The sequence below is a fragment of the Equus asinus genome, chromosome X (genome assembly GCF_041296235.1).
Source record: "Equus asinus isolate D_3611 breed Donkey chromosome X, EquAss-T2T_v2, whole genome shotgun sequence".
Lineage (NCBI taxonomy): Eukaryota > Metazoa > Chordata > Mammalia > Perissodactyla > Equidae > Equus > Equus asinus.
Window position 1 is genome coordinate 110,608,922 of NC_091820.1, and position 26,592 is coordinate 110,635,513.

Here is a 26,592-nt window from a genome sequence, read left to right on the forward strand (position 1 = left end):
CTCTAAAGGGCCCAGATTGTCCTCTAAGGTCCAGTCTGCCTTTGTTAGATAATACTTAGAGGCAGTTTGTTGTACATTTCACGTGTGTGATGGGCAAGGACTGATAACTGAGGGCCCTGCTTCTCTGACTAGACTCCCCAGCCCACACCCACACTTGGTTTTGGATACTGTATAACTTTACCACTTCCACTGAGTGCTGAAGGAATGAGATAAAATTCCAGGGAGTGCATTTTGCTACCTTTTAAGAGCACTGATAAAACCTTTGCTGAAGGGAGGACAGTCTTAAGTCCAAATGCCATGATTTCAATTTATCCAAATGAAAATAAAACTGGTTTCATGAGCTCTGACAGGGCCAATTCCTATAAACGAGCATCATAAAGGGAAAAGTTGCATAGAAACAGCATTGAAACTAGACATGTATATTTTTCTAGAAAACGTTATCATAGATGCGCAACATTCTAGCCAATACATGTGGCAAATGAACAAAGACTCTATTCACTATAACAATTTTATTTTTACTATATCTGAAAATTAAATATGTATTATTTCTCTAACAATGCAAATGAGAAAAAGGATCAGAAACAGTAGTGCAAAGCAGCATACTACAGGTAGAAACTCCCCTCCCCCACGCCGCCGCAAAGTGGAATTATCAGCATTTATTTAAAAGTTAACATTTTTAAACAGTCTTGCAACAAATAAAAATACATTTATTTGGTTCTTATTTTCAAAATTACCAGGTTACATGGCTTTCTACCTGAGAAATTCAAACAAATTGAATTGTTTCGACATTGACAGATTTTCAGCTTGCTAAAAGCACTATCAGCACATACAAGGAAAAACATGAAAACATCTATTTAAAAAGACAAAGTCTAAAGTTCAGGCCTTTACTTAATAGGACATAGAAAAAGAGCTATGAGAAAATACTTTTGTACCACTTAAATAACAGCACAACAAAGAAAAACAACACTAATTCATAGAAAGTGACTACAATGTTTTCGGTTCTTTGCATTCCTTACTAAGCCATTCAATTGAAAAGTACAGGATGAATTGTTCTCTTCCTCATCGAAAGTCTACACAAAAAAAGAGGTTTACTCAAATGTAGAATGCATTACCACAAGTCATAAAAATCCAAGGTTGTACAGAAAGTAAACATAAAACCAGTATTTTTACTTTCTTCTAGGTCCCGGGGTGGTATTACATAAAAAAAAGATATTATATAGAAGTGACTTAGCACCAGTTTTATTATACAAAAAAAAATTGCACATGCTGTATTCTGCAATTTGTTTTTTATGTCTGGTTACTGAGCAGCAAATTGTTTTCATGCCTAAAATCTCCACAAAGAAAAATTATCAAATGACAGAAGAAATTGAGAGGTTTTTCTTTTTTTCAAAACAAGCATATCTGCTTTCCATTACAAACCCATAATGTTCTTTGCTTCAGTGGCATGAAACATGAAAAAAATAAGGAGGCAGGGTCTCATTGGAGGAGAATAATACCTAGTTACCAAAAGCTGTGTGACAAAATACAAGCTGTTAGTAGTTCAAAAGGCTACCCTGGACAACAGTGCTTTGAACGTTAATGGTCATTGCTAGTCCTCAGAGGAGAAAAGGCACTCGCCTTATGAGCGGTTTTTCAAATTTGACAGGCCAAATCTAGTTTTGATGGCAGAGTCACTGGCTTGAAAGCAGAATTGAATACAAGAGAGTCAACAAATTGTTCATTGCTTATTATCTTATTAATAATAAACATAAGCTGCTATGTGACATTCATTTCTGAACTTTTGTATGTACCAGCATACTTCTATTAAAGGTGATTAGAAGGATCAATGAAACCACTGTGGCGCTTACTTTAGATAGATTAGAAGATCAGATATCAGGCTGCTCAAGAGGCTGGTTATGGGTACACATCGTGCCTCGTCATGCTGGGCAACCACAGTGACTGGCATCCCACCTTGGCTCTACCCGCTGGCACTTTTCTACAGAATATCAAGTTAAGACTGTGTGAAATGAATCATGGCGTATGAAAATGTTGTCTTCCACAACTTCTGAGGATTAAAATCACCTTTTCTTGCTGTAGGCAGTCTAATCTCATTGAAGTCTTCAATTGCCAAGTCAGGTATAGCTTTGTTTGGAAAAAAAAAAAAGTCATCTACTGCCCCTGAGGTCCTAAATCCAATATAAGGCAGAATGAATCAGCCGAGCTTTCAACAGAACATGCACTGCATTAAGATGTAAGTCTTTACAAACCTATAAAATATCTCAATTTAAAAACATATTCAAGAAGTCCAAAACCAGTAGGTAAAAAGATAAGTTGCTTATGTTAAGACTTTACAAATCCTGCACACATATAATTTGTTCCCAGATAGAAAACTATGGGCTTTGCCCTTGACTCTTCCTAACTCCATGGCATTATTGAGGATTGAGGAGGCACTTGTTACTGTTTTATCAAAGTCAGTTTGGGGATATTCAGTGGCTTTTTACAAAGTGATGTCACCCAACCCTGAGTGAAAGGATTACATAACCTGAAATGGAATACTGTCGTGTCCTCTCTTCCCAAGTGCCATTATTGGTGCCCCAGGAACTTTCAATATTTCCTTTTGCAAATCCCACTGGTCACATCACTTCAATTCTGTTGCTTTTCTAGGATGGAATGACATGGGGTTCTTCAAAAAGCAACTCTGCTAATGGTTCACTATCTGTTTAAGCCTCAAAGGACAATCTCAGCCCCTTTTAGATTCTTCCAAGACTTTGTTTCTCGAAGGACAACTCTTTGAGTACTATGACCATATTAATAAGATTAATTTCCTTCTGGTGGGTGCTCATGAAATCCTCTAATGTCATGAAGAAGTCTATTATATGTTCTGTTATCTCTCTTCTTTTATTTATAATTATTTCTAGGGAAAAGCCGGGAAAGTTTGTTGCTGCACATGGTGTTTCTGATCAAATCAAAGAACACGTGAAAAGATCCTTATTTGTTCACTGTTGTCCCCTTTGAAGATAAATGGTACTAAACAACATTATGACAGGTAAAGAGCCATAGAGGGCTATCTCAACTCCTCTTAATTTGCTCCTTTGCTGGCACCAAATGAAAGTTGCAATTGAACTGTAGAAACCTATAGAAACGTCTGTCCTTGGATAAAGAAGTTTTGCAAGCACATTGTTGTACGAAGCTTCAGAATCTGTATGTTTTGTATTTCCAAAGCTCGCTAAGACACCTGTAGTCATTTTTCTCTAGGCTTTATACTTTGGCAAGAGAAACAAGGTTTTGTATTTGACCTTGCTCAAGCTTTTAAATGTCACTCTCTTTCTCTGTAGTTATTAACTAATAGCTATATTTGGTTTTAAATTTTCTTCTTGCAAATTGCTTATTGTGAATAAGGGTGTTCCTGACCTCTCAAGAGACCATCAGAACATTTGAAAATATAAAGAACTAGTGTAGCTGTTTCTTAAATAACTTCCATAGTCAACATGCTCCTGACTGTAATGTCTAATATAATAAGTATCAGAATTCAGCATGAAATTTTGAGAACTCTCACGTCTTGTAAACCTTTTTGCAACCTGGTTATATCCTGACTTCCACCAAGTCTCTCTTCTTTTAGGAAAACTTCCAAAATAGAAAGTATTAGCATCTCTTGAAGGCATTATTGGCACATAAGAGGGCCTATAGTTCACTTTCTGGTCAAATGCACTATCATTAAATCTCCTCCTCTTTCTTGTGATGTCATCTAATAAACCACTGGAACTGGATTGGCGGTAGTAGCCTTCATCAAATAAGTATTTGGGGGCTAGCATCGCCCTCTTTTTGTTGTTGCTCCTCCAGTCTCTAATGGAATTGTTCTCACCCTCAAGCCATGAATATCTCAGTTCATTCTTGGACCTTTGGCCTGGTTTTTGAAGCTTGTATTTAGAGTATTTTTCTTCTCCATCACGTTTCCGCTTTGAATACAAGGTTTGTTGACATGACCTATCTTCTTGATTGCAAATGATGGTTTCATTAGCATCAAGAGATCCTTTTTCTGGGGAGCTATCATATGTGGCCGTAGATTTCTGTTTCTCCCCTTTGTTTACACTGGAGATTTCACTGAAGCATTCAGAATCACTACTAATATCCTCTAAGAAATCTGTCAACTCCAAATATAAGTCTGCTGACTTCTTGGGTGAAGAACCTCGGCTTTGACTTGTGGATTTGGAATCTTTGACCTGGTAAGCATGGGTCTTTTCCAACAGATGGCTTTTTCCATCGGTTGGGAGCAGCTGATCACCAGCTTCATTGGCTGTGTCCTTGCAACGATTTTTAAGTTCCTTAGTACATTCTTTGGCATAGTCTAATTCTCCTCTCTTTTGTGGTTTATGCTCAGTATCCTGAGTACAAATCTTTGTCCGGTAATCGTCTTCTCGAACCTGTTCTCTCCTTTGCAGGTTTTGCATTTGGCTCCAACTGGTTGAGTGATACTGAAGTTTTCTCAAATTGATTTGAAATCCATTTCCCTTAGCATAGACAGCCCTCTGCCACTGACATGTGCTTGTTATGTCACTTGGTTCTAAGCAGATACGGACATATTTTGGAGATTGATAATAGTTTAGTAGATAGTCAGTAAATTCATCTGTTTCATAGATTTTCTGTTTCCTGCCATGTTCTCTCTCAGATAATCTGGAAGAACAGGATTTATCAAAACTGTGGTGGTCTTCTTTCTCCAGAGACTGATCTCGTATCAATGTAATCTGCAAGGTATCCTCGTCAGAGACAAAACCATGATTGTATTCAAAGGTTAATAATTTTCTGGTTCTCGCTTTTCTAGCCGAACATCTTATTTTTCTTTCCCCAAGGTAGTAGGAAGATTTACGTAAGCGAGCCCTAGCTCTTTTCTTCATTTTTTGTTTTCGTTTACTGCCTGACTTGGCAACCTGATATTTTGGCATTTCCTCCTGATTTTGAAGATACCGAGCATTTGACCCTTCTTTCTTCAGAGTTTTCATTGTGTTCCCCAGCATGTGATTAGCTTCGGAACCTGCAATGTTTTCCTCCTGTGGATTAAACTGTGTGGATCCCTTCAAAGAAAAAGATTAAAAATCTCACATGAAAAACTAAACAGATTAAACATTTCAAAGAAAATTGGGCTTTGGGACATTGTTCTGAAGAGCTCTCTAATAACACCTAGAATAGATCCAAATTAGGAACAATATTGCACTGAGGAAACAGGAGGTGCAAAATTAAATGTCTCAGTCTAATACGAGCCCCTTTTACTAGGTCTGTGCCCATCCTTATGTTAGAAGCCACCACGGTTTACACACCTTCAAAGCACATGACCCTTTTTTCACTTGTTCACAAACTGATGGGTCTACTCACTGTTCCAGGTACTGTGCTAGAGGCTGGGGATGCGAAGAGGAATAAGAAATGATCTATAGCCCTCCCAGAAAATCCTAGAACAAGAAAAGACTTGTCCTAGTTTTTGGGTGGTAAAACGTGTCTCTAAAAGGGCCAACTGGCTTAAAAGAGAAACTGCATTTCTTTCATTCCAGCCTTTTCCTATGCATTGCAGGTGACAGTGTCTCTGAGCTGCCCTCCTCCTGCCCGCCTCAGTCAGAAACAAGACGGCAAGTGGACAATGTGGCCGTGACAATGGTTCTGTCTGCAATGCTCTCTACTCTGCACAACCGTAGGGCAGGTGAGAGGTGCTGCCCACAGGCCCCACGCTGCTGGAAGAGTTTGTACAGTGCTCCCACTGACGCGTGGCACAAATCAGGGCACGGTGCTTACGCATTAGCTGAGATTAGAACCTTCGGACTTCTGATCAGTATAAGCTATCAACGGGGCCAAGAGTTAGGTACCACGCCCATTTAAAGAGACAGATTCTTAAAAAAGGCGTCAACCTTGGCAGTCATTAAGGTAAACTAAAAAAGATCCAGCCAGCCTTATTACAGATGTAAATGTGAGATTTTTCTATGCTGATTTCATTAAGTTTGATTGTCTACACTAATGAGAAAAAGGCTGAGACTGCAAAAATTAACACCAATGCCATTCACTCTTTGTATTTAAAAACACTGAATATGGATTTTTAAATTAACACTTGGGAAGCCTTTCTGGCCTTTACTCTGGGACGTCTGCTGAGGCTGGTTATCTTTAGGAGATCAGTAAGTGGGGGAAAAAACCCTTCCCAAACTGAAACTCTCCAAACAAAACAATTGCCCTGTGATGTGAGAAATTCCTTAGCAAATAGTTTCAGATGAGACTAACAGGAGCTTGCTGCTCAAAGGGCTCTGTTCAAGGCTCTCCCTCCTCGCCCCATCCTGCTGCAGGTGAATGATCAAGCAAGGGGAGTGGAAGACTACAAACCCAACACCCACGCCACACGTTTCTGCCCCTGGCATGTTCTGCTCCATCTATTAGGAACTTAGAAAAGGAGGCAGACCAGCTACACTGCCCTGGGTAAACCCATCCTGAAGTCTAGAAACACAAAGCATTTGTGCAACACGGTAGGGGTGAGACACAACTCCTTTAGAGGATCTCGGTGCCCCTTTTGTGAATCCACAGTTGGGGTTATTGGAGACCAGCCCATTGAAAACAAACCCCAAGGAAGGCAGTGTGTCTTCCAGGGAGTCAACTTGAACCGGGCCACTGCTTAAATGTGAAAGTTGTGTCTCAGAAAGATCAGGACGTACCAAGGCTGAAGAACAATTGGGAAAGAGCCTTACTGCAATTTTCCTCAGGAGTACCCGCAGCAACCGAAGGGCCTCCGCTCGCCTCTGAGCCAGCAGGTACTTCCTTGCCTCCCACTCCTCGGAAGAGTCAGGCTCCTGAGGCGCCTCAGCTTTGCCTCTGTCCTTCTGTTTCCTCTGCCGGCGTCTGTCCCTTTCCTTCAGGGCTCGCCTCCTGACCCTGGCCTTCTTCCTCTTTTCCTGGGCTTTCCTCTCCTCCTCTTTTCTTTTTCTGGACAATGATTAAGATTCAACCATTCAGAAGGTATTTATTAGGCATTTGCTCTCCTCCCTGCTGCTTCCCCCCTGCCAGGGGAGGACAGATCATTTGGTTTCCAGGAATCTCTCACTGCTGACCCCAGGGCCTGACAAGGACAGCTGATGATAAAAGACTCTGTGACACATCAGTCAAAGGGAAAAACACAGAATTGAGTGGGGCAATTAGAAGAAGGTACAGGAGACCTTATCCAGAGAGAGAGTATCAAAAAAAGGTGGCTACAGGGGCTGGCCCAGTCGCGCAGCAGTTAAGTTGGCACGTTCCGCTTCGGCGGCCCAGAGTTCGTCGTTTCGGATCCTGGGTGTGGACATGGCATTGCTTGGGAAGCCATGCTGTGGCAGGCGTCCCACATATAAAGTAGAGGAAGATGGGCACGGATGTTAGCTCAGGACCAGTCTTCCTCATCAAAAAGAGGAGGATTGGCAGCAGATGTTAGCTCAGGGCTAAACTTCCAAAAAAAAAAAATGGTGGCTACAGAATTCAAAGGAGGGGCCTCTGGTCCCCACTTTCTCAAACCACAAGGAAGAACTACTGGATCCAGCTTTCACAGTGATGATTTCATTTCTCTGGTGCTCACAAGCTTCCATGACCTGGTTGCACATAGGCAAATAAAGGTAAATCAAGGCACTCAGAAAATCTTAAGGGTGAGAACTGGTCCTTGGTACACATTACTTAACACAGTACACTGTCATAAAAACATACTGGTTTAGAAAGAATATGGGCTTTTTTTTTTTTTTTTTTTTTTGAGGAAGAGTAGCCCTGAGCTAACATCTGCTGCCAATCCTCCTCTTTTTTTGCCGAGGAAGACTGGCTCTGAGCTAACATCCGTGCCCATCTTCCTCTATTTTATATGTGGGACTCCTGCCACAGCATGGCTTGATAAGCGGTGTGTAGGTCCACACCCGGGATCCGAACTGGCGAAACCCGGGGCCACCAAAGCTGAACATGCAAACTTAACCACTGCATCACTGGGCTGGCCCCTGGCCTTTTTGTTTTTAACTGCTGTTTTCTGAAAATTTAAACTGTTTAGCCTAACTAAAACAGTTAGGCCCTTTTGGAGATGTGGGGAAGGGGAAAGAAGGGAAAATTACCTGAGTGAGGACTTGGCCCAAAGCTGGAGGATTATCTAAACTGCAAGTTCAGTCTGGTAATTTGGGGGGGAATAGTTCCCTTGACAATGCTCAACTTTCTGGCCAAGTTTCACAGATGTGACCTCAAGGAACTCCTATCACCCCACCAGCCAAAAAAGAGGGAGGCACGTGGGAGGGTACTCTTTATCTCCTTTTTTGTAGGGCTTTAATTTACATGAAAGACTGGGAGAATAAACATGCAAGGGGAGAGGCCAGGAGGTAAAACCGGTTTTCAGAGCCCCGTAGTTCTGGCCCATTTGTACCTTCTTGGCAAACCTTTGGCAATCCAATAGCCTTTTCTAGCTTCAAGCTCCTAAACCGGGAAACAATGATAAGTTCAAAGAAATAAGTATGGAGGCTCCTTAAATTCACAGAAAGAACTTAGGCTGACAAGATATATAGTTCCAACAAATCCACACCTTCTTGCCTATGGGTTAGTTTGATTATTGACCGTTTTATGGAAGAAAACCTCTTCTAGACCTACAAAGAATTTTTTAAAATTTTAAATTGGTAGGCTAGATAAAATTTGGTAAACTTCAGGTAAATTGGTTAAAGTTTTAAGTTGGTAGGCTAGGATTTTCGCTATAAAAGTTCCTGGTCCTTTTCTTTTTAATCATTTCTTCCCAGATATTTCACTCTGGCTAGTCCCATTGCTCCTCATTACTTGTTCTCCCTGACAAGTATGCCTCTCTTTAAGTCTCTTGTTTTCAACTGTCTTGTCATTTTCGCTTTTTAACAGCACAGTTGAAAGACGGTAGGCTTCCGTGGAGTGCTCCAGTCTGTACCAATTCGTCCCCTCTCCCCCACCTCAATGTCATCTATCAAATCTAGCCGCTCACCCAAACGGATACATCCATAAGTCAAAAGTAAAAAACCCGCTTCATTAAAGTTGGTCTCCTCACCTTTCAGCCTCTTCCTCTTCTCTCTTCTTTTCTTTTTTCCTTTCTTCCTCTAGCTCTTGTAATTTTAGCCTTTCTTGATTTCTCCTTCTTATAGCTCCTTCACTGAAGTGTTTGGTTGTGTCAAACATAACCTGCCCCCAAACAATTCAAAGTTTCATTAGAAAAGTTTTCCAGCTGGCTGGGTGTGTCCCAGGCCAGAGAGAGAAAATGAATACATACAGGGCAATTCAAAACCAAATGAATTAAAAATGTCCTCTCTGCATCCCATACTGTCCACTGCTTCTCAGTCACCTGCCAGACAGTCCTTGTGGGCTCCAGAATTTTCTTTGGCAGAACCCTTGGGAAGTTCACTTTACAGTCATAGGTGACACCACAGTGCCATTATGGACACAGGCTCTCAGAGATGTGAGTATATTACCTCTGGTTTGTCATAAAGATCAACTGAGTTAATGTATTTTTTTTAATCACCAGAGGCAGAAATAGTCAAAAAATATGGTGGTTGGGGGGGAAGACGCAGGAAAACTGACCTAATGAGATACAAGATCTGACTATAGCGATTATTAAACTACTTTGCAAGTCTCAAAATAAAATGAAAGTCTGATCGAGGCACTACAAACAGATTTGCTTAAAAAATAAAAGGAAGCAGAAGTAGCTATTCAAATATGCACGAGAATGATAAACACCAAATTCACGATCATGGTTACCTTTAAGCGGAGGGAGGGAAAGGTGATGGAGGATGGGTACACAGAGGGAGGTGGTTTCCCTTCTCACTGGTAACATTTTATTTTTTAAGCTGGGCAATGGTATATGGGTGGTCGTTATGGTATTTGCTATATATTTTGTCTGAGTGAATAGCTCATAATTTTAAAATGTACATTTTAACATAAGTAGCTTCACACATACACACACACACACATACACAGGAAGCTACTTGAGTTGAAAGTCCAAATTCATGCTAAAGACTGATTTAGAGAAAAAGCAGGGTTTAGCCACATCTTTTCCTCTTCTGGATTAAGACTTCACGAAGGAGGTGATCAAACATTCAGACATCAATGAGGAGACATGATTGGATAGACAGGCTGATTTTGAAAGGAAAGGATCCAAGTTTGTTGAGATTACATTTTAGCAATTTACCTGACGGACATCCTGAAACTACAAGTTGTGACCCCAAGAGTAACAAGGGAGTAAACTGCTATCCTTATGGTTTCAAACTGTATACATTCCTCTCTCTCTCAGCAACTTGTCAAATAGAATAGGCATACGAGATAGTTCCATAAGGGCCATGAAGAATCCTTTAATGCCCTCAAGAAGCTAGGGCAGAGCCCCAGATTCTAACCACCATCACTTTTAAAACCGCAGCTGGCAGCACGCCTGGTAGTAGAAGAATGTTCAAATCAGGATTGTTTTTCTTCCTAAATATCCATTTATTAATGACAACACAATCTTTACATTAGCTATCGATCAGAGCTCAGTAGAGTGCAAGGAAATTTATTTTAGATGCTTTCTTCTGGCTTTTACTTAGGACCACCTGAAACGTGGGAAATAAAAGAAACTCTGGCTACTTCTTACCTTAATGTTACATGCCAGAGCCTTCCCATCATCTCCTTTAAGCATCAGCTTCATTCCTCGAAGGGACTCCATGGCTTTTATGAAGTCAGTGGACTCTTGGTACTGGATAAAGGCCTCGAATGTCTGCAAGCCGAAGCTAAATCCCCCAAAGCTCCCACCAGTCATCACTTCTCTGTAGGGGTCAAGCATAGGGATATCCACATTCTTGATCTTCCCAAAACTTTCAAAGACTACCCGAAGGATCTCTTCACACGGCTTCTCTCCGCTGGAACCTTTAGGTGCAAACCACTTGCAGGGCAGGCCTTCGAAATATATGGAATCTGGGCTCTTATCATGGTCCTGATCCTCAGCCCCGTCACTCGATGGGGCCTCCTTTTCCTTGGGGAAGTGTTCCCACTCTCCCTGGGCATCTGTAGCCACTACTTTGAAGTCTGTTTTCAAACCGTTTAGCTTGATGATCTTCCCATGTAACTTCGCCTTCAGGATCTGAACCAAACTTCGTGTTTCAGCCTCACCCTCGAATAGGATGAAGTCCTTTGTGCTCTTGGAGAGCCGAACTGTGGTGAACTGGTCAGGGCAAATCAGGCTCTTCAGCTGGTCAAGAACTTCCCAGTTAGAGAAGGGCCTCAGAGGTTCTGTACTCTCTGGGAGTAAGACGTTGATCATCAATTTTGCTATGGGCTTGAGGTAGAGGTGCTGAGCTGCACAGAGCTCTGTTGCCTCAGAATTATCATACACCACCGTGACCGTCATGGTATCTGCAGGAAAGCTTAGAGGGTGAAAGAGAGCATTTTGATACAAACGGGGCAAAACACAGATTTGGATTTTGAATGATAGACTTAGGTCAACTTGATATGGGAACACATATGGAGAGAGTTAAGACAGTAGCTTACATTCGTTTAAGGTTTCAAAGAGTTTCCATATACTGCTGTGGCTCAGTTTCCTTAAGTACAAAATGGAGACAAGAGGACTGCAGAGAGGGCTAAACGAGCAAGTACATGTGAAATGCTTGGAATAGTGCCTGGCACACAGGAAGTTCTCGATAAACACAAGCCATGACTATCATTTATTAGTGGGAGTAGTCTTACTTTATCTGATTTGATTCACGAAGCAATCTGTGAGTAGGTATTTTATGCCTGTTTTGCAGATGGGAAAATTCAGATAGACTCAGGAAAATTAAATGACTTGCCCATACATGGAGACCTCAAGATTCCAAATCTCCAATCTGTTGTACAATTGATCTCAAATGTAAAGTCCCATAAAAACCTGCTGGGGACGGCACAGAAACAGGACTACAGTTAAATATGTGTATTACATTCATGAACATGCACCCAGCCAGTAGTTCTAACCCATGCACCTGACTTAGCATCATTCATCCAGGCTGGTTTCTAAGTCTTACACGGACATCTCTACTCTTATTTTTCCAGTCTATTGCCTTTAACTAAGTGAAGAGGAGACAATCTCTTCTAATGAGTGACAAAGAGACTGGAAAAAGCCTAAAACATGAATGCTTGCTGGCATTTCATATTAACAAACTCTTGCAAGCTGTCCCCAGGTGAATGAGATTGCTAATGTTGGAATTAGGGATCTCTGCTCCTATTTGCTGACTTCAAATAGCACTTCCCAATAGAGGACTTTTTTCTAAAAGTGGATGTATCAGTGTCTATATCTTCTGAGTTCCTCATCAATGTCAACTTCAGGGAGATTTAGATCCAAACATACATGGCCAGATGATGGAAATTCCAACACAAAGTTGACTACTAAATCTTGGTTAACTTTACAGGTAGCTATTTCTTTAATAACTGTCCCTGAAGGACAATCCAAGTGAACTCCCTTTAGGAGACAAAATCTGTACAAATTGTTTTTTTAAAAGGCCACCAAAAGCAGTATGTAAGATATTAGGTTCTAGAAGTCCTTATGATAGAAACGCTGAACTGGGATGATATGAGAATAAACATGTTCTGTTTCTCTAAAAACATTATCTAAATAGCAAAATGAAGAAAAAAATGCAGTTAGTTGGCTGCAATTTGCAACATAAATAAGAAGCAACACTAAGCTCCTTCAGGAGAAAAATTAATTTCGTATTCAAGTAGGATATACTGAACCCCCAAGTTTACCTAAAGTCAATAAGTATTTATTTATACAGCCAAATCTAAAGCAACGCTTTAAAAAAATATTCCAGGAAAAATACACACAAAATAATTAATCACTGCAAAGGAATCAGGTTTGTCATGCTCTCCATTTATTCCCGTGATACAGCCTTTGTTTTGAACATTTTAGGATGCTTCTCTTGGATTGACTTCAAAGTCTGGGTTACATTCTTTTAAATAGCCTTGATGGAGGTCAATTTTGAAATTCTTTTATCGTGGATTTGCTATTTAGAAATCATGAAAAATTATCTAGAACTGAGAATGTTGGATAAAATGGGTGACTATAAAGAACAAACTGATTTTCTTTATTGGTTGATAGCTTCCCTCAGAAGGAGAGTCCAAGAAAGGCTCTAATTATTATTTTTTAATTAGTGGGTAATCGTCGGAATGGGTATAGAGCTTTGAAAGACGGCAACATTGAAGGATAACATTCATTTGGAAGTTGCGATATAATGGTTACAAAAATGATCCTGATTTTTCACCTGTCCCTGTGTCCACACCCTTTGTAATATGACTTTGACTTATGGCTATCAAGAGATAGAGTCTATTTTTTCCCAGCCCTTGAATGTGAGCTGGCCCTTTTTTTTTTTTTTTTTTTTTTGCCAATAGGATGAGGCAGAAGTGGCTGAGTGCCAGTTCTAAGCCTAGGTGTCAAGTGGCCCTTCCTCTCCTGGAACACTGCCATGCCATGAGGCCAAACCTGGGTAAATCTGTTGAAGGATGAGACGGTACATGAAGAAGAACCTACTTATGACAGATGAGCCACCCTAGACTAGCTAGCCTGCAGCCAACCCCCCAGCTGACCACTGACACCTGAGCAAGCCCAGCTGAGATTAGCTGAAGCCACTGCAGATCAGCAGAACAGTCCTGCCAACCTACAGACTGTGAGAAGTAGTAAATGGTTGCTGTTTAAGCCACTAAGATTTGCGATAGTTTGTTACACAATAGTAGCTACTGATGATACAAACATCTAAATTTTAATTAGTTCCAAGATACATAATTCCATTTAATAATTTTTACACAAACAAATAAACATTATAAAAACCCATTCTGGGGAAAGTTTGGGGAAGAAAGAAAAAACAGGCACCTTCATATCTTGCTAGAGATAATGTAAATTAGTTACATCTTTTTCTAGAATAATCTGGCAAAACAAACCAAGAATCATGTAAATGCTCATCCTCTTTGATCCAGGAACCTGCTCTAGAAATATCTTAGGGAAATAATTAAAAGTAAGAAAAGAACATGTTCAAAGCTGCTTATTGCAGTGTCATTTTGAGTACAATTTTGTTAAAATTATGTATGCATCGGAATGAAGTTCAGAAATTGCGTTATGAGTTTTTTGCAGTGGTTTTAATAAAACTTTTTACTGATTTAATAACTTTTAATAGACGCATGTTTAATCATTCCTTTAAAATTATGACCAATATAAATGGATTTTATTTAAATTTTCAATTTCCTCTTCCACTTAAGATGAAACTCACAAAGACACTAAAATCATCCACTTTTTGAGATTAAATATATGCCTCATATCCTTCACAAGGGTAATTTCTACATAATAAAACAAGTTTCTATATTTGAGCCAGGTCTCTCTGCTTTCCTGAAGTGTAATAAAGGTTCTTGTCAAATTTGGAGAGAAATGAGTCAAATATTATTTTATACTTTGATGTACTGTATTTTTGACATTTTTTTAAAAACTGGCTATCACTTCCATCCACAGCAAAGCAAAAACAAGCAGTAAATTTTACAGCAGAGGTCACAACTTGGATGACTATAGTGAACAGCAAGATGGTCTTAGGGAGCAAAGAAGATGGAGCAGAGACTGAGGAACGTGCTCAACCTAAAGGGGTGGCTGCTACTGAGCTGCAGATGCCATGAGGGGAGGAGGGCTAGGGTGGCCAGATACTCCCTTTATTTCAGAGAGGCCAGAAATCTAGGTCCTTATGTGAAACCTGATTTTCAGATGTTACAATCCATTAAAACAACTTAAAACACTGTAAAGGGCAAATAAACATACCCACAGGCCTCACTGGCTTGCCAGCCCATGACCTGTCCTCTAGAATCTGTCTTTTCACAGCTGTTTCTCTAGTGGGAGGACTTGACACCTTGATTGGGAAGCATTTAAGTTGTTTTCTGACTTTCCCAAGAAGGCCTAGTTATTTTTAAAAATTAAAAAACTGGCCTCCTTTAAAATCCTCAACTCGAATTCCTGTTTCCCAACGACAGCAACAAGGACAAATTCGACATTTGTTCCTCTCATATCTCCCCTATTGTTCACAGGCTTTAGATCTGAAACGCTTACGAAAATTTCATCTGGCAACTAGACTTTCGGTGGTGAACATGATGCAGTCTATACAGAAGTCGAAATATAGTGATGCACACCTGAAACTTATATGATGTTCGAAACCAATGCGACCTCAATAAAAAAATACTCTCCCAGAACAGAGAGCTAATCTTCCAATGTCATTTTTTAAAAAATATTGAGGACCTAGTGTGTACCAAGATCTAGGCTTTTTACATATGTCATGGCTTCAATGCTACAGCAATGTCATTGGCAACTTTTGCCGGGTCACTAAAAACTAATTAGACAGCACCCGACACGTGGGTGCACAATAACGATTAATTCCTGTTGTGATGCTTTTCCTTAAGGAGACTTCAGGCCAAAAACTAACAAAAAATGAAGAAGAAGGAGGAAGAAGAGGAGGAGGAGCCAGGGACAGGTAGGAGGGGAGAGGGAAAAGGAAGAAGAGAGGAGAAGGAAGGAAGGGAGGGAGGGAGGGAGGGAGGGAGGGAGGGAGAGAGGGAGGGTTAGGTCTGTGCCTACCGGCAGGGAAGAACACCCATGATACTTTTTAGAGGAAAAAATAAGCAATTTGAAGAATAATAATGTGCAATATGATCTTGTTTTTGTAAAGGCAATATAAACACACATGCATGGGCGCACACACACGCACACACACACCCCTCCATATATAAAGTCTGGAAAGATGTACATCAAATTGTTAACAATATTTCTCCTGAGAAATGGACTGGGAGTATAGGAAGGGAATGGACTTCCTTTTTGCTTTGTGCACTTCTTACTGCTTGAATTTTTGAATGTTTACAATAAGCATGTGTTAATTTTATATATTTTTTAATTAAAAAGAGGAAACTCACATGATGATAAGAAACCATTAAAAGGAAGCAATTCGAAACTACTGATACAAACTTACCCAGAAAAGAGCCAGAACAGAGTAATACAATAGCAACTCCCTTGCCCCATCAAAGACACCCCTCTATCTGCCATCACTGTAAATGCCCATAGGAATCTGAACTCATAACCAAGGTTTGTGTGAGTCAAGACTGAAGCCTGGGGGATTAGGACTGTGGATAACAAAGGAGCCCTCGGCCACTTCAATACTAGCTATACCATAGGCTGCAGAAGTTATTTTTAAAAACTGCTCTATTGAAGCATAATTGATATACGATAAGCCACACATTCCATAACATAATAAACTGCATATGTATCAAAAGTATACATTTTGGTGAGTTTTGACATATGTATACACATCTATGAAACCATCACCACAGTCAAGATCGTGAAAATGCCCCTCATCCCCAAAAGTTTCCTTGAGCCCCTTCGTCATCCTTTCCCCGCCCCCAGCAACGACTGATCTGTCTGCAGAATGTTTAAGTCATAACTGATTTATTTTATAGCAAAAACAGACGGATGTTTCTGGAAAATACTCACAGTTACATCCAATACTCAACTTTAACAGGTGCTTTCTTTTAAATCAGGATACTTTCTCAACTCCAAGCTTAAATGTGCCAAATTCTTGAATCTAGTTAAAGTTGTATAGGGCCCTACTTTGCTCTTGAAAATAGGTCCAAAAATGCTTGTGCTTTTCTCCCTATATAATCCCTGTTTTCAACCCCATTTAAACCAAATAAACATATTTTTTAAATAATCATTTTAAGTTAGATATATTATTTAGTACACATCGTTATATTATGTATATTTAAATATATTAATAAAAATATATCTACTAAAACAGGTAGAATCACTGAGATCAAGTTATTAGACTATAACTTAAAATTGGTTCTTTAGAACAACCTAATTTGCCGTCTAAATTCCCTTTTAATATGTCTGTGCTTCAAATGACAGTAATGGTAGAATTCATTAACAATTTTCCCATCATTTTCACCATCACTGTCACATGCATAGATTACTTTATTCAACAAAAATTTAAGAGCCTAGTATAAGCCAAGCCCTGCTGGCAAGTAATGCCCTAATTATGGCCTCCATAAATTATCAAAAACTTGAATTTTACTAAAGATTTTTAACTATTCCCATATTCTATCATGTTCCACCATGACCTCCCAATCCCCCCACATACAATATCTTTCTTCTAGCAACACGGCTGAACTCACTTATTCTTTAACACCTTTGCAGAGGCAAATGAGAGCTCCTCTAACCTTAAAAAATTATAGTTATTCAATAATGTTTACACAGTGGGCATTCCAGCAGTATCTTGTGTACATAGCTTTACCAAAGCATTTCACTCAACATGCTCCCAATGCCAGAACATTTCTAGCAGATTCTCAGAGAACATGGCTGCTTTCTCTAGGCATCTGTCCACCTCATCTTCGTTGCCTCTAGACCCAGTAGCAAAGCTGACTGAATAACAGTAGAATAAGAGAAGAGAGAAAAGAAATGGTCTTGAGATATTCTCACAAGCCTAAAATGGTTGTTTTAACCTGCAGTGAAAATTCAAGAAACTCTGCAGGGTCTGCATCCAAAGTCACTCCAATACCTTCTTTCATTGCAGAAGATACTAGAGAGATTCCTCTGATCTATCTAAGTGTTTTTAGATCAGAAATATAACTTTAGAACTTTAAAAGCACTTGAGTCATAAGTAAAGTATCATTCATTCTCTCTCACTTTTTGTCACCCTCATAAATATTTGCTGTCAGAGTGCTGGCAAGGCCATTTGAATGCGGCACATTTTTTAAAAACTGTGAAAAAACAGGACTATCTGGACAACTCAATATCCTCTTTCAAAGTAATTCTTTGTTGCCTTTCTTTTTTCTCCAGGCTTTTGAACCTTCAAGTTAGTCATTTTAAAAACATTTAAGATGTATAAAATTATATCAACATGTTTATGGTCAGCAGGGCAGCCAAAATGTATTTGGGTCAATTCAACTAGGCAATTTTCAATTTCCTGGCTCTACAGAATCCCAGTAAGTCTTGACCAGACAGAAACATTCCCTGGCTCTTTAGTCAAGAGCTCATGGATGAACGCTCATGTGTTCTGACACATCATTAACCCAAACAACATTTTTAAAACTGAGGCTGACCGTGTGCTCTGATCTTGAAAAATTTTAAAACCACATCATTGGGGCTGGCCTGGTAGCATAGTGGTTAAGTTCGTGCGCTCTGCTTTGGCAGGCCGGGATTCACAGGTTTGGATCCCAGATGCAGAGCTACACAACACTCATCAAGCCACGCTGTGGCAGTGTCCCACATACAAAGCAGAGGAAGATGGGCACAGATGTTAGCTCAGGGACAATCTTCCTCAGGCAAAAAGAGGAAGATTGGCAACAGATGTTAGCTCAGAGCCAATCTTCCTCACCAAAAAACAAAACCAAACAAACCCACGTCACTGAAATGAGCAGCACCCAGTGTTACAATAGAAATATAGCCAATACAGGATCCTCCAAATGACTACATTCCCAAATTAAGGAGGTCCTAAAGGGCTTATTGGGGCACTGGGGGCTTTCAGGACAGAAAGGACGGGACTTTTAGAGACCCACAGCCATTTAGCAATGATAAATTTGCGACCATGAAATACTAGAGTTGTACTGAAAGAGAATCTCTCCTACCACCCCTCAAAGAAAATCTGCTCTCAGGTAGAGTCTAGTATGGGAAATTTTGATCTTAAAATGAAGACAACTGGATCGATGTTCATTTGTGTCTTTGGGCAACTTAATTTCCTGTTTTGGTTTCCCTATTTTAAAAGATCACACTAATGTTTCCTTTATGTGATAATGTCTGTGAAAGCAAAGCGTTTCTAAGGCTAATAAAAACAAACTGACCTAAAAAAGGTTTGCATTAGGCCTGTCTATATAAATGCGTTACATAATGTCTGTTAGTGAGGACAGGAGTCACTGCATCATTGGGAGGGAACTATTTTTTCAAACACGCATAGAGCAGTCCGCAGACCTCTCTGACCAGTCTTTTGGTCTTTTTGGCCCTTCTCTAGCACCAGGCGCATTTTTGGTGTAGAACACCTTTTCCAGACACTTCCAGCCAGGAATTCTGCTTTACACCTTGGATTAATTTACCATACTAAAGCAGACTCATAGCTTTCTCTTCTTCACATTAAAAAAAGCTATCAGGGAGTTAAAGGAATGTGGCTGAGTATCTTCTGCACTTTTGCCTCACTCACTGAACAGTCGGAGTATTATTTATGGGAAACCCATATCATGAAGTCACCAGTGTTTTGCTTCTCAGTCTTATCACAGCCTGAAAATTACCAGCAAAATTCCTGCCCATGAGTCGCCACCTACAGGGGAAAAGCAACCCTTACAAGGGGCCCTGCTTTGCGCTACTAAACTGTTCTGAGAGCAGCAGTGTTTCCCAACCTCTTTAGAATCTCAAGGTAAATTTATTTGAGTACGAATCCTGCAGAATAGGATATTACTCAATACCTTATGGCAGAAATGTGATCAAGGGACGAAAGACATGAGAAGCCACAATTCATGTGAACTCTTCATGCCGGAGCGCTGTCTCATGGCATCCTGACCAGGGAACACTGTCAGAGAGAAAGAGATACAAAATCGCATGTGGGTGAAAAGTTAAAAAAAGAAGACAACTGCATATTTACAATATTCAACACGAGCAACATGTGAGATTTACACAGTTTACTTATGGACCATCATGATCTGGATTTTGCACCTGTTTAATAATAATTCCAGATATTGATGTGGTCAACACATTTCACATTTTTCATGCCTTTAGCAAATCTCTGTGGCAAATTCTATAGAAATTCTATAGATACTACATATTTGGTTAGATATTTCCCCTGCCTGGGGACTTGTGTTTTCCAATTATTGTGTTTTTTTTTTTTTTTGAAAGAGCAATACTCTATACTTCTCAGATGAGAAAGAGCATCTCTATGAAAATCTTTGTACAAATCTTTCAGAAAATGATTTCCTCAAACTATTTTACCACGTCAAAGGGTAGGAATAAGTTTATATGGCTTGTTGTATATCATCAAATTGTTCTCCTGAAGGACTGTCGATTTATTACACCATCAGCAGTATTAACATGCCTGATTTCCTTGCAGCCTGGCTCACATTGGATCATTATCATTTTTATTTCTGCTACCTTTATTAGCCTCTAATGGCAACTTAAAGTGGCTTTAATTTGCACTTAATTTTTATGTAGGCTGAAGCTCCAGCCAACCTTTGCGTTGATATTCAACTAGCTATTCAACGTCTCCAAGCTGAATGTTTTATTTGCATCTCAACCTAACAACAGAGCTCTTTAATTTCCATCCCCCCAAACCTCCCCTCCACCTCAAACTTGCTACCCCCACCCAGTGATTTCCATCTCCCTAAAGAGAGCCACCCCACACCCAGGGGCTCAAGCTGAAAGCCAAGTCATATTCCTCCTTTCTTCTCAGATTCAATCCTCCAGCAAGTCCTTTGACCCCACCTTGGCCACACATTCCAAAGCCATCTCCATCTTCCCTATTACTCCCCAGCTCCAAGCTGCTACCATCTCTAAGCTCGATTACTGCAGCAGCCTCCCAACGGGTCTCTCTTCTTCCATCCTTGCCCCCAGAGAGTCAACACTGCACAACAGTCAAAACGGTTTTATTAAACCTGAAGTTAGATCATGTCACTCCTCCCTTCAAAACCTTCCGGTGGCTTCCCATCATGCTTTGAACAAAATCCAAACTGCTTACCCTCAAAATACAGCCCGTGCCCACCTCTTTCAACTCATTTTGTCTCCTTCTCCCCTCCTGCCCTTCTTCTCTCCATTCTAGTCACACTGGCCTTTTTACTGTTCCTCAAATGCACTGGGTTCACTCCTCACAGCCTTTGCAATTGTGCCTCCTCTGGCTGAAGTGCTCCCTCCTCCAGGATTCTTTCACGGCTGGCTCCTTCTCATTTTTGAGATTTGGCTCAGAGAAGCCTTCCGTGAACACTATCTTTCTTTTTTTTTTTTTTTTTTTTGCAGAGCAAGATTCACCCTAAGCTAACATCTTCCTCCTTTTTCCTTCCTTTCCCCCCAACCAAAGATCTGGTACATAGTTCAAAATTCTTCTGGTTCTTCTGTGTGAGCCACTGTCACAGCATAGCTACTGACAGATGAGTGGTGTGGTTCCGTGCCCGGGAACCGAACCTGGGCCACCAAGATGGAGCGTGTGGAACTTTAACTGCTAGGCCATCAGGGCTGGCTCACTGAACACCATCTTAAATAGCACTGTTCCCACCCCATCATGTTGTAGCATATCAGCCCCTTTTTTTTTCACTGTAACACTGAAATGATCAAATTATCATGCATATTTGTCAAGCTGTTTTTTATCTGTCCCACCCCACCCCCGAGTCTGTAAGTTCCCCGAGGGCAGGGGCTGCATCTGTCTGGTTCACTGTTTTATCTTCAGAGCCTAGAACATCATAGGAACTTACTAATGCTAAATCTTACCTAAAACAGAGAATCTGCTCATCAACTACATTTAAAAAGGTGTTACTTTCATACTGAAAGTACTGAGAATAGCACCTAAAGAGGAAGAGTGAAATGCTAATGCAGACTTGCTTGTTCTTTCCAGCTCCTAGTGCCACTAACAGTACTCAGTGGATGCAGAGATCTATCAAGTACTTACCAAGCAACCACTCCGTTTATGACAGTCGGGGGGCTACAGTGACGAGTCAACTTCAAAGAACTGAGTCTAGAAAGAGAAAGAAATTAAGACAATTATCTGGAATCTGAGGAAGAAGATGGTGAAAGCCGTGAGAAGCATGGGCTACTTTGGGCCACAGAGAAGTGACAATGGTTTTAACACTCTTTCACGTGAAATGAGTGTTAGAATCCCTGGGACTATGCCTCAGTGATTCTCAAATGTGCTAGTACCGCTCCCTTCAAGAGTACTGGGACATGCACAAGAACAGTTGATTGTCGTTGTCACAGTAACTGGTGTAGGGAGGGGCACTGCTGCCATTTGGTAAGTAGGGGCCAGGGTTGCTAAATGCCATGCAGTGGCTGGACAGAGCTGCACAATGAAGAACGTTCCACCCCAAATGCCAACCCAGAAATGGCTGATTCCTGTCCATCTAGAACACATGGCGTGCCTTCAGGGACTTCCAGATTAATATTTTAACATGCTACTTTTCAGGTAGTCAGTTCTGAGTTGTTTTTTTCCCCTGACCTCTTTGGATCATTTGGATCCATATCCTATATACACCAAGTATTCAGCAGAAAGAAAACCTGAGTCCAAGTGAAGGATAAAAGAGAAGAGTGAGGCCCGCCAGAGTGTTTCTTGGGGGCCCTAGCATAGCGGGCTTCAAAAGCCCAGGCCAGAGGAAAGGTAGCACCTATGGAAAATGCTCAGTCCCTGGCCATCAGCCCATCCCCAGCGATATCTACAGCATCCCTGTGTGTTAAGATTATTCACATTTCACAGAGTCAGTTCTACTGCGTGTCCAACAATTCCCTAATTACACAGTAAGACAAGAAGCTAATCCTGAATGAGAATCTTCCCGAGCGAGGGTTTATTTCTCCAGAGTAGGGGTGTGGGGCCTACAGGGTCAGGCAGGTCCCAGCATGGGGGAGGGGGGGGAGGGCAGGGGTGGACGTGGAGCACCCAGACCCCAGCTAAAGAGTCAGCACTGCACAGATTTGCCTTCCAGCGTTGGAAAAGCTGGAAATCCTGATTTTTACTGAGATCTTTTGGTTTTTCAATGTTGACCCTTAATTTTTAAAACAGAAGCCTTTTAAAATACTGTGCAGGCTGAAGCATACCCATCTCAGGCTGAATCTGACCCAGGGCCCCTCTCCTAGCTGGCTCCTTCTGCACACTGAGCCCAGGAATCTGTTTGGTTGCATGTACCTGGTGCTCCCCAAGGGTTCAGGAAATTCAAAAACAAGAGTTAAAATATGCTGACAACTGGGCAAGGTTCTCAAAAAAGAGTGAGACAGAAACAGGCTCAGGGACCCAAGTAGGGCACACCAAGTGACTGGTACTGGTTTTGCTATGGCCTTCCTTGCTCAAAAATTCTCACCATCTCCCTCTTTTTTACTGCATCAAATCACAGGTTCCTCTCAAAGCTCTCTAAAACATGACGCCGCCCCACCTCAAGAGCCTGATATTTCATCGTGACCCTGTTTCCACCCGCCATTCTAACTGGGCTAGTTTTCCTTGACTTCCTTCAAACATGTTGATCCCCTCGACCAAATGTCCTGTCTCCCTATGTAAGTTCCACCCACCCTTCAAAGCCTTGCTCACATCCTCCCCCTTTTATGAAATCTTCTCTATGACAGTAAAAAGTAACATGCTTTCAAGTTCAAGGGCTGGTGTCAAGCAGATCTGAGTTCAAACCCCACCTCTGCCATCAACCAGCTGGGTGAGTTACCCAACCTCTTTGAGCTTCAGAAGATGATAACAGCACCTACCTTACAGAATTTTTAAAAGGATTAAGGGAAATGATGCAAGTAAAGTACTTAAGCCCCAGGAAGTGCTCAATGAATGTGAGCTCTTATTATTGTTACGGCGGCCCTTCCTCTCCTCCTGTAAGTGGTCTAGCCCTCGTGCTATCTCTTCTGAGGATGCACATCACTGGCTTCCATGCGGTCAGTCCACGTTTGTTCAGACTGAGCCCCAGGCATTAGTTTACCTCAGCCCCTAGCTTGGCTTTAAAGCTTCTAAAAGCTCCGGGACCATGTTGCATATAACACAGTACTCACATAGACCCAGGTGGACACTAAATCAGAGAGTTGCACAAGTAACACCACCCTGGCTCTGAAACAACTCAGCAAAAGCCCCTCTCTCTAGCAAAGGTAGGAATGCATGCTGGGAAGATAGACATGTAGCCAGTCTCCATGGCAGAGAGCTGCTTTGACATTTGAAACAAGTCTCTTTCTCTCACACAGCTCCCCCCCACCTGCCACCACCATTACCTTCACATTCGCAAACCTCCGTGCCTACCTTTCCTTCTGAAGCTGGAGATGACACACGAAGCCAGTCAAAGGCCACGCTCTTCACATGAGTGTATGATGGGGAACCGGACAAATGGGCCACAATGCAGGTGTGATCTTTGGCTGGGACTAATGACCCACCGCAGGCGCCAAGATGGCCTCTGCAGGCCCTGTGCCCTCCCCACGATGTCTGACCACCTCAAGTCAGCCCCACCCACCCTCTGATATAGTGATAGCTGGGATCCCTGGGGCACCAGCGCCAGCAGGCCTATTCCACTTGGCACTTTTCTCTGTACTTTGCAAGAGTCCAGGTAAAAATACTTCATGCAAGTTACTCCATGCTTTGAGTGACTCCCTCCCAAACAAAAAAACAAGGCACAGAAAAATGTGACTACTGGAATGCCACATTCTTATAAAGTAAACAAAACAACCAGAACTTGAGAGGTCCCAACTATATTATCCCAGAGTGGTTTTCTCAGCATGAATACTGAGCCCTACCAATCGTGCTGCAGGAGCACACTCTTCCAACAGCATAAATTTCCAAAGTTAGAGCAGAGGCAGGCAGAGAAACAGCATAAAATGGGCATGATCCTTGGAACTTTATTCTCAACTTAGAAAAGACACAGAGAAGATGAAAAGGCCCAAAGGATAACCAGTCCTCATGCTGAAACCCAGTTTTCTGATACAAGTCACTCCTTGGAGTGGACAGCATTCAAAAGTTATCTGGTAGTGGCTGGCTTTAAATAAAATTGCAAAAAGCGGGAGACCAAGTGTGAACAAGACGCAGGTCCCAAAGGCCAAGACGACATGATTCCCCCGCGTTCAGGGATGGCAGTTTCTCCTACTGCATGGGCCTTTCCAACTTCTTCCCCTCGCCCTGCTGCCCCCCAATCAGGACCCCGTGTCCTGTGCCTTGTGGGTGAGCCCCGCCCTCCCAGTCAGGTTGGAAACGGTCTTATTCCACTCGCACTGGAAACCTCAAGTCAGACTCTAGACGAGTCTCTGAAGCCAAGGACCCAGTTATCAGGGGGAGGGGGTCGGTGGAGCCCTGCTAATGATTAATTGAATGAGTTCAGCCGGAGCAGGGAGGAAGCCCAAGCTTCACCTTCAGTTCCCATTAGCGGGATGCCATTGCCAGCGTACCCCAGGGGAGTGCCTCAAGTGACCTCGGCTGGAGCAGCGGCCAGAGCCAGCCCTTGACTGGCTGCCAGAGCGCCCCCTAGTGCGGTGTCAGGGCAGCAAGCTCTAGGGCGAAGGGAGAGAACCAGGGGAAGAGCCTAGGTGCATCTCTGGAAAAGCTGACTCTGCAAGGACAGGTGGGGCGACCCAGGTCTCCCGCGCATCCCCTCCCCAGTCCCCACCGAGGATCCGCGTGGCCCTGTCTGCGAGGCACCACAGCCCCCGTAGGCCAGGGAGGCCAGCCGGCCGGAACGCAGCGGGACGTGGCTGCCTTCTCTGCGAGCAGAGCGAAGGGCATTTACCGGGAGCCTAAGGAGCCTCTGAGTCTCCACTCGGGTCTCCGCCGGGACAGCTGGACTAGCACCGCCGCCGCCGCCGCCGCCACCTCTTTCCAGCAGCCGCAGTCGCAACCGTTAACGCTCCAACCGGCTCGCTGCGACTGTGGCCCGCGAGGCCAGCTGTTGAATGGCTCGCGTCGAGCGCGCGGGGTGCAGAAGCGTCTCCGCCGCATCCAAGCCGCCGACGCAGGCGCGCGCCTCAGTGCCAACGCCCCGCGCGCCCCTCGCCCCGCCGCGGCCCTGGCGCGCTCGCCGCAGCTGCCTCCTGGCTCCGGCCTTCTGGCTCCCGGCTGCGGGTTCGCCCGCCTGCCCGCCCGCTCCCCTCGGTGGGCTCTTGCCTAGCAGATTGCCTCCCCTCGCGGGCTCCGCCCCCTCGCTGCCATCCCTCAACTTGCCCGCAGGACCAATGGCAACCATGGCCTAGTCCCGCCCCTTCGATTCCCCCAGGGCCAATCGCCTTCTCCTGAGGACCCATTCAAGTAACCCCGCCCCTCTCGTGTGGCAAAGCTGGAGCCAAAGTTTATCCCACTGCGCGGTTGCTCCTGACGATTGCAGGACTTGGCCCAGGCTCCCCCCGCACAAAGTTACAGTGATTTAGAGGCTGCAGCTTACCTGGGCTGCCGACCTCTACGCGACCTATTTGCTTTGAATAAACGAGTATGAGAAAGCTAATGAGAGAGGTCCTGTTGTCCTCTTCATCCCTGAGGCAGGACTGCTGAGAAATGTGCACCCGCTTGGCCAGAACTTACACATCACAGGGTCAGCAAGAACCTCGAAGGTCATACTGACTCTATCCCCGCACTGGTTGTTTTTGTTTGGGGTGTTTTTTTGGTCCCATGTACAGGGTCCCTGCCTTCTAGTCTGGACAACTTCCCGTGACCAGGACTCACTGGCTCCGCAGACCGCCACTGCTTGGGTCTCTGCCTCAGGGCTCGAGGCTGAGTGAAATTGGCCCCCTGGTAACTTCTGGCCCCTCGAGGCCAAGCAGAACCAGCTTTGCCCCTCTTCCACATAGTAGTCCAACAATTTGAAGACAAATCTTCTGGCCCCACACTTCTTCCAGACTCTATTGCTCCAAAGACCTGGGTTCAAGTCTCTTCTTTGAGTTTACACCAATTCCTTTATATCTTTCGAAAGTGGAAGGGGGAAAACTGAGTCTACCCTTCCCCCCGT

The 26,592-nt window shown here is 42.7% G+C and overlaps 1 protein-coding gene across 1 annotated transcript; it reads right to left on the bottom strand.

Moving 5' to 3' along the window:
• Positions 1 to 496: 496 nt before the first annotated feature.
• Positions 497 to 25,625, bottom strand: LOC106841501 (A-kinase anchor protein 17B-like). The gene is made up of 7 exons (XM_014857540.3): positions 25,384 to 25,625; positions 21,594 to 21,659; positions 19,411 to 19,514; positions 10,574 to 11,342; positions 9,005 to 9,135; positions 6,693 to 6,927; positions 497 to 5,048 (listed from the first exon to the last, which is right to left on the bottom strand). The coding sequence occupies exons 3-7, from the start codon at positions 19,461 to 19,463 to the stop codon at positions 3,405 to 3,407; spliced, it is 2,832 nt and encodes a 943-aa protein (XP_014713026.3). The 5' UTR covers positions 19,464 to 19,514; positions 21,594 to 21,659; positions 25,384 to 25,625; the 3' UTR covers positions 497 to 3,404.
• Between the last annotated feature and the right edge of the window lie 967 nt (positions 25,626 to 26,592).

What these genes read in the sequence shown, in the direction of transcription:
- LOC106841501 (XM_014857540.3), bottom strand. Translation starts at nt 19,463, where the DNA reads ATGAATTGTGGCTTCTCATGTCTTTCGTCCCTTGATCACATTTCTGCC. An exon ending in CTCTGGCATGTAACATTAAG is followed by an intron (nt 9,136 to 10,573) that starts GTAAGAAGTAGC and finishes GTTTGGGGGCAG; the next exon opens with GTTATGTTTGACACAACCAA. An exon ending in TACTCCTGAGGAAAATTGCA is followed by an intron (nt 5,049 to 6,692) that starts GTAAGGCTCTTT and finishes TTTTCTTTGAAG; the next exon opens with GGATCCACACAGTTTAATCC.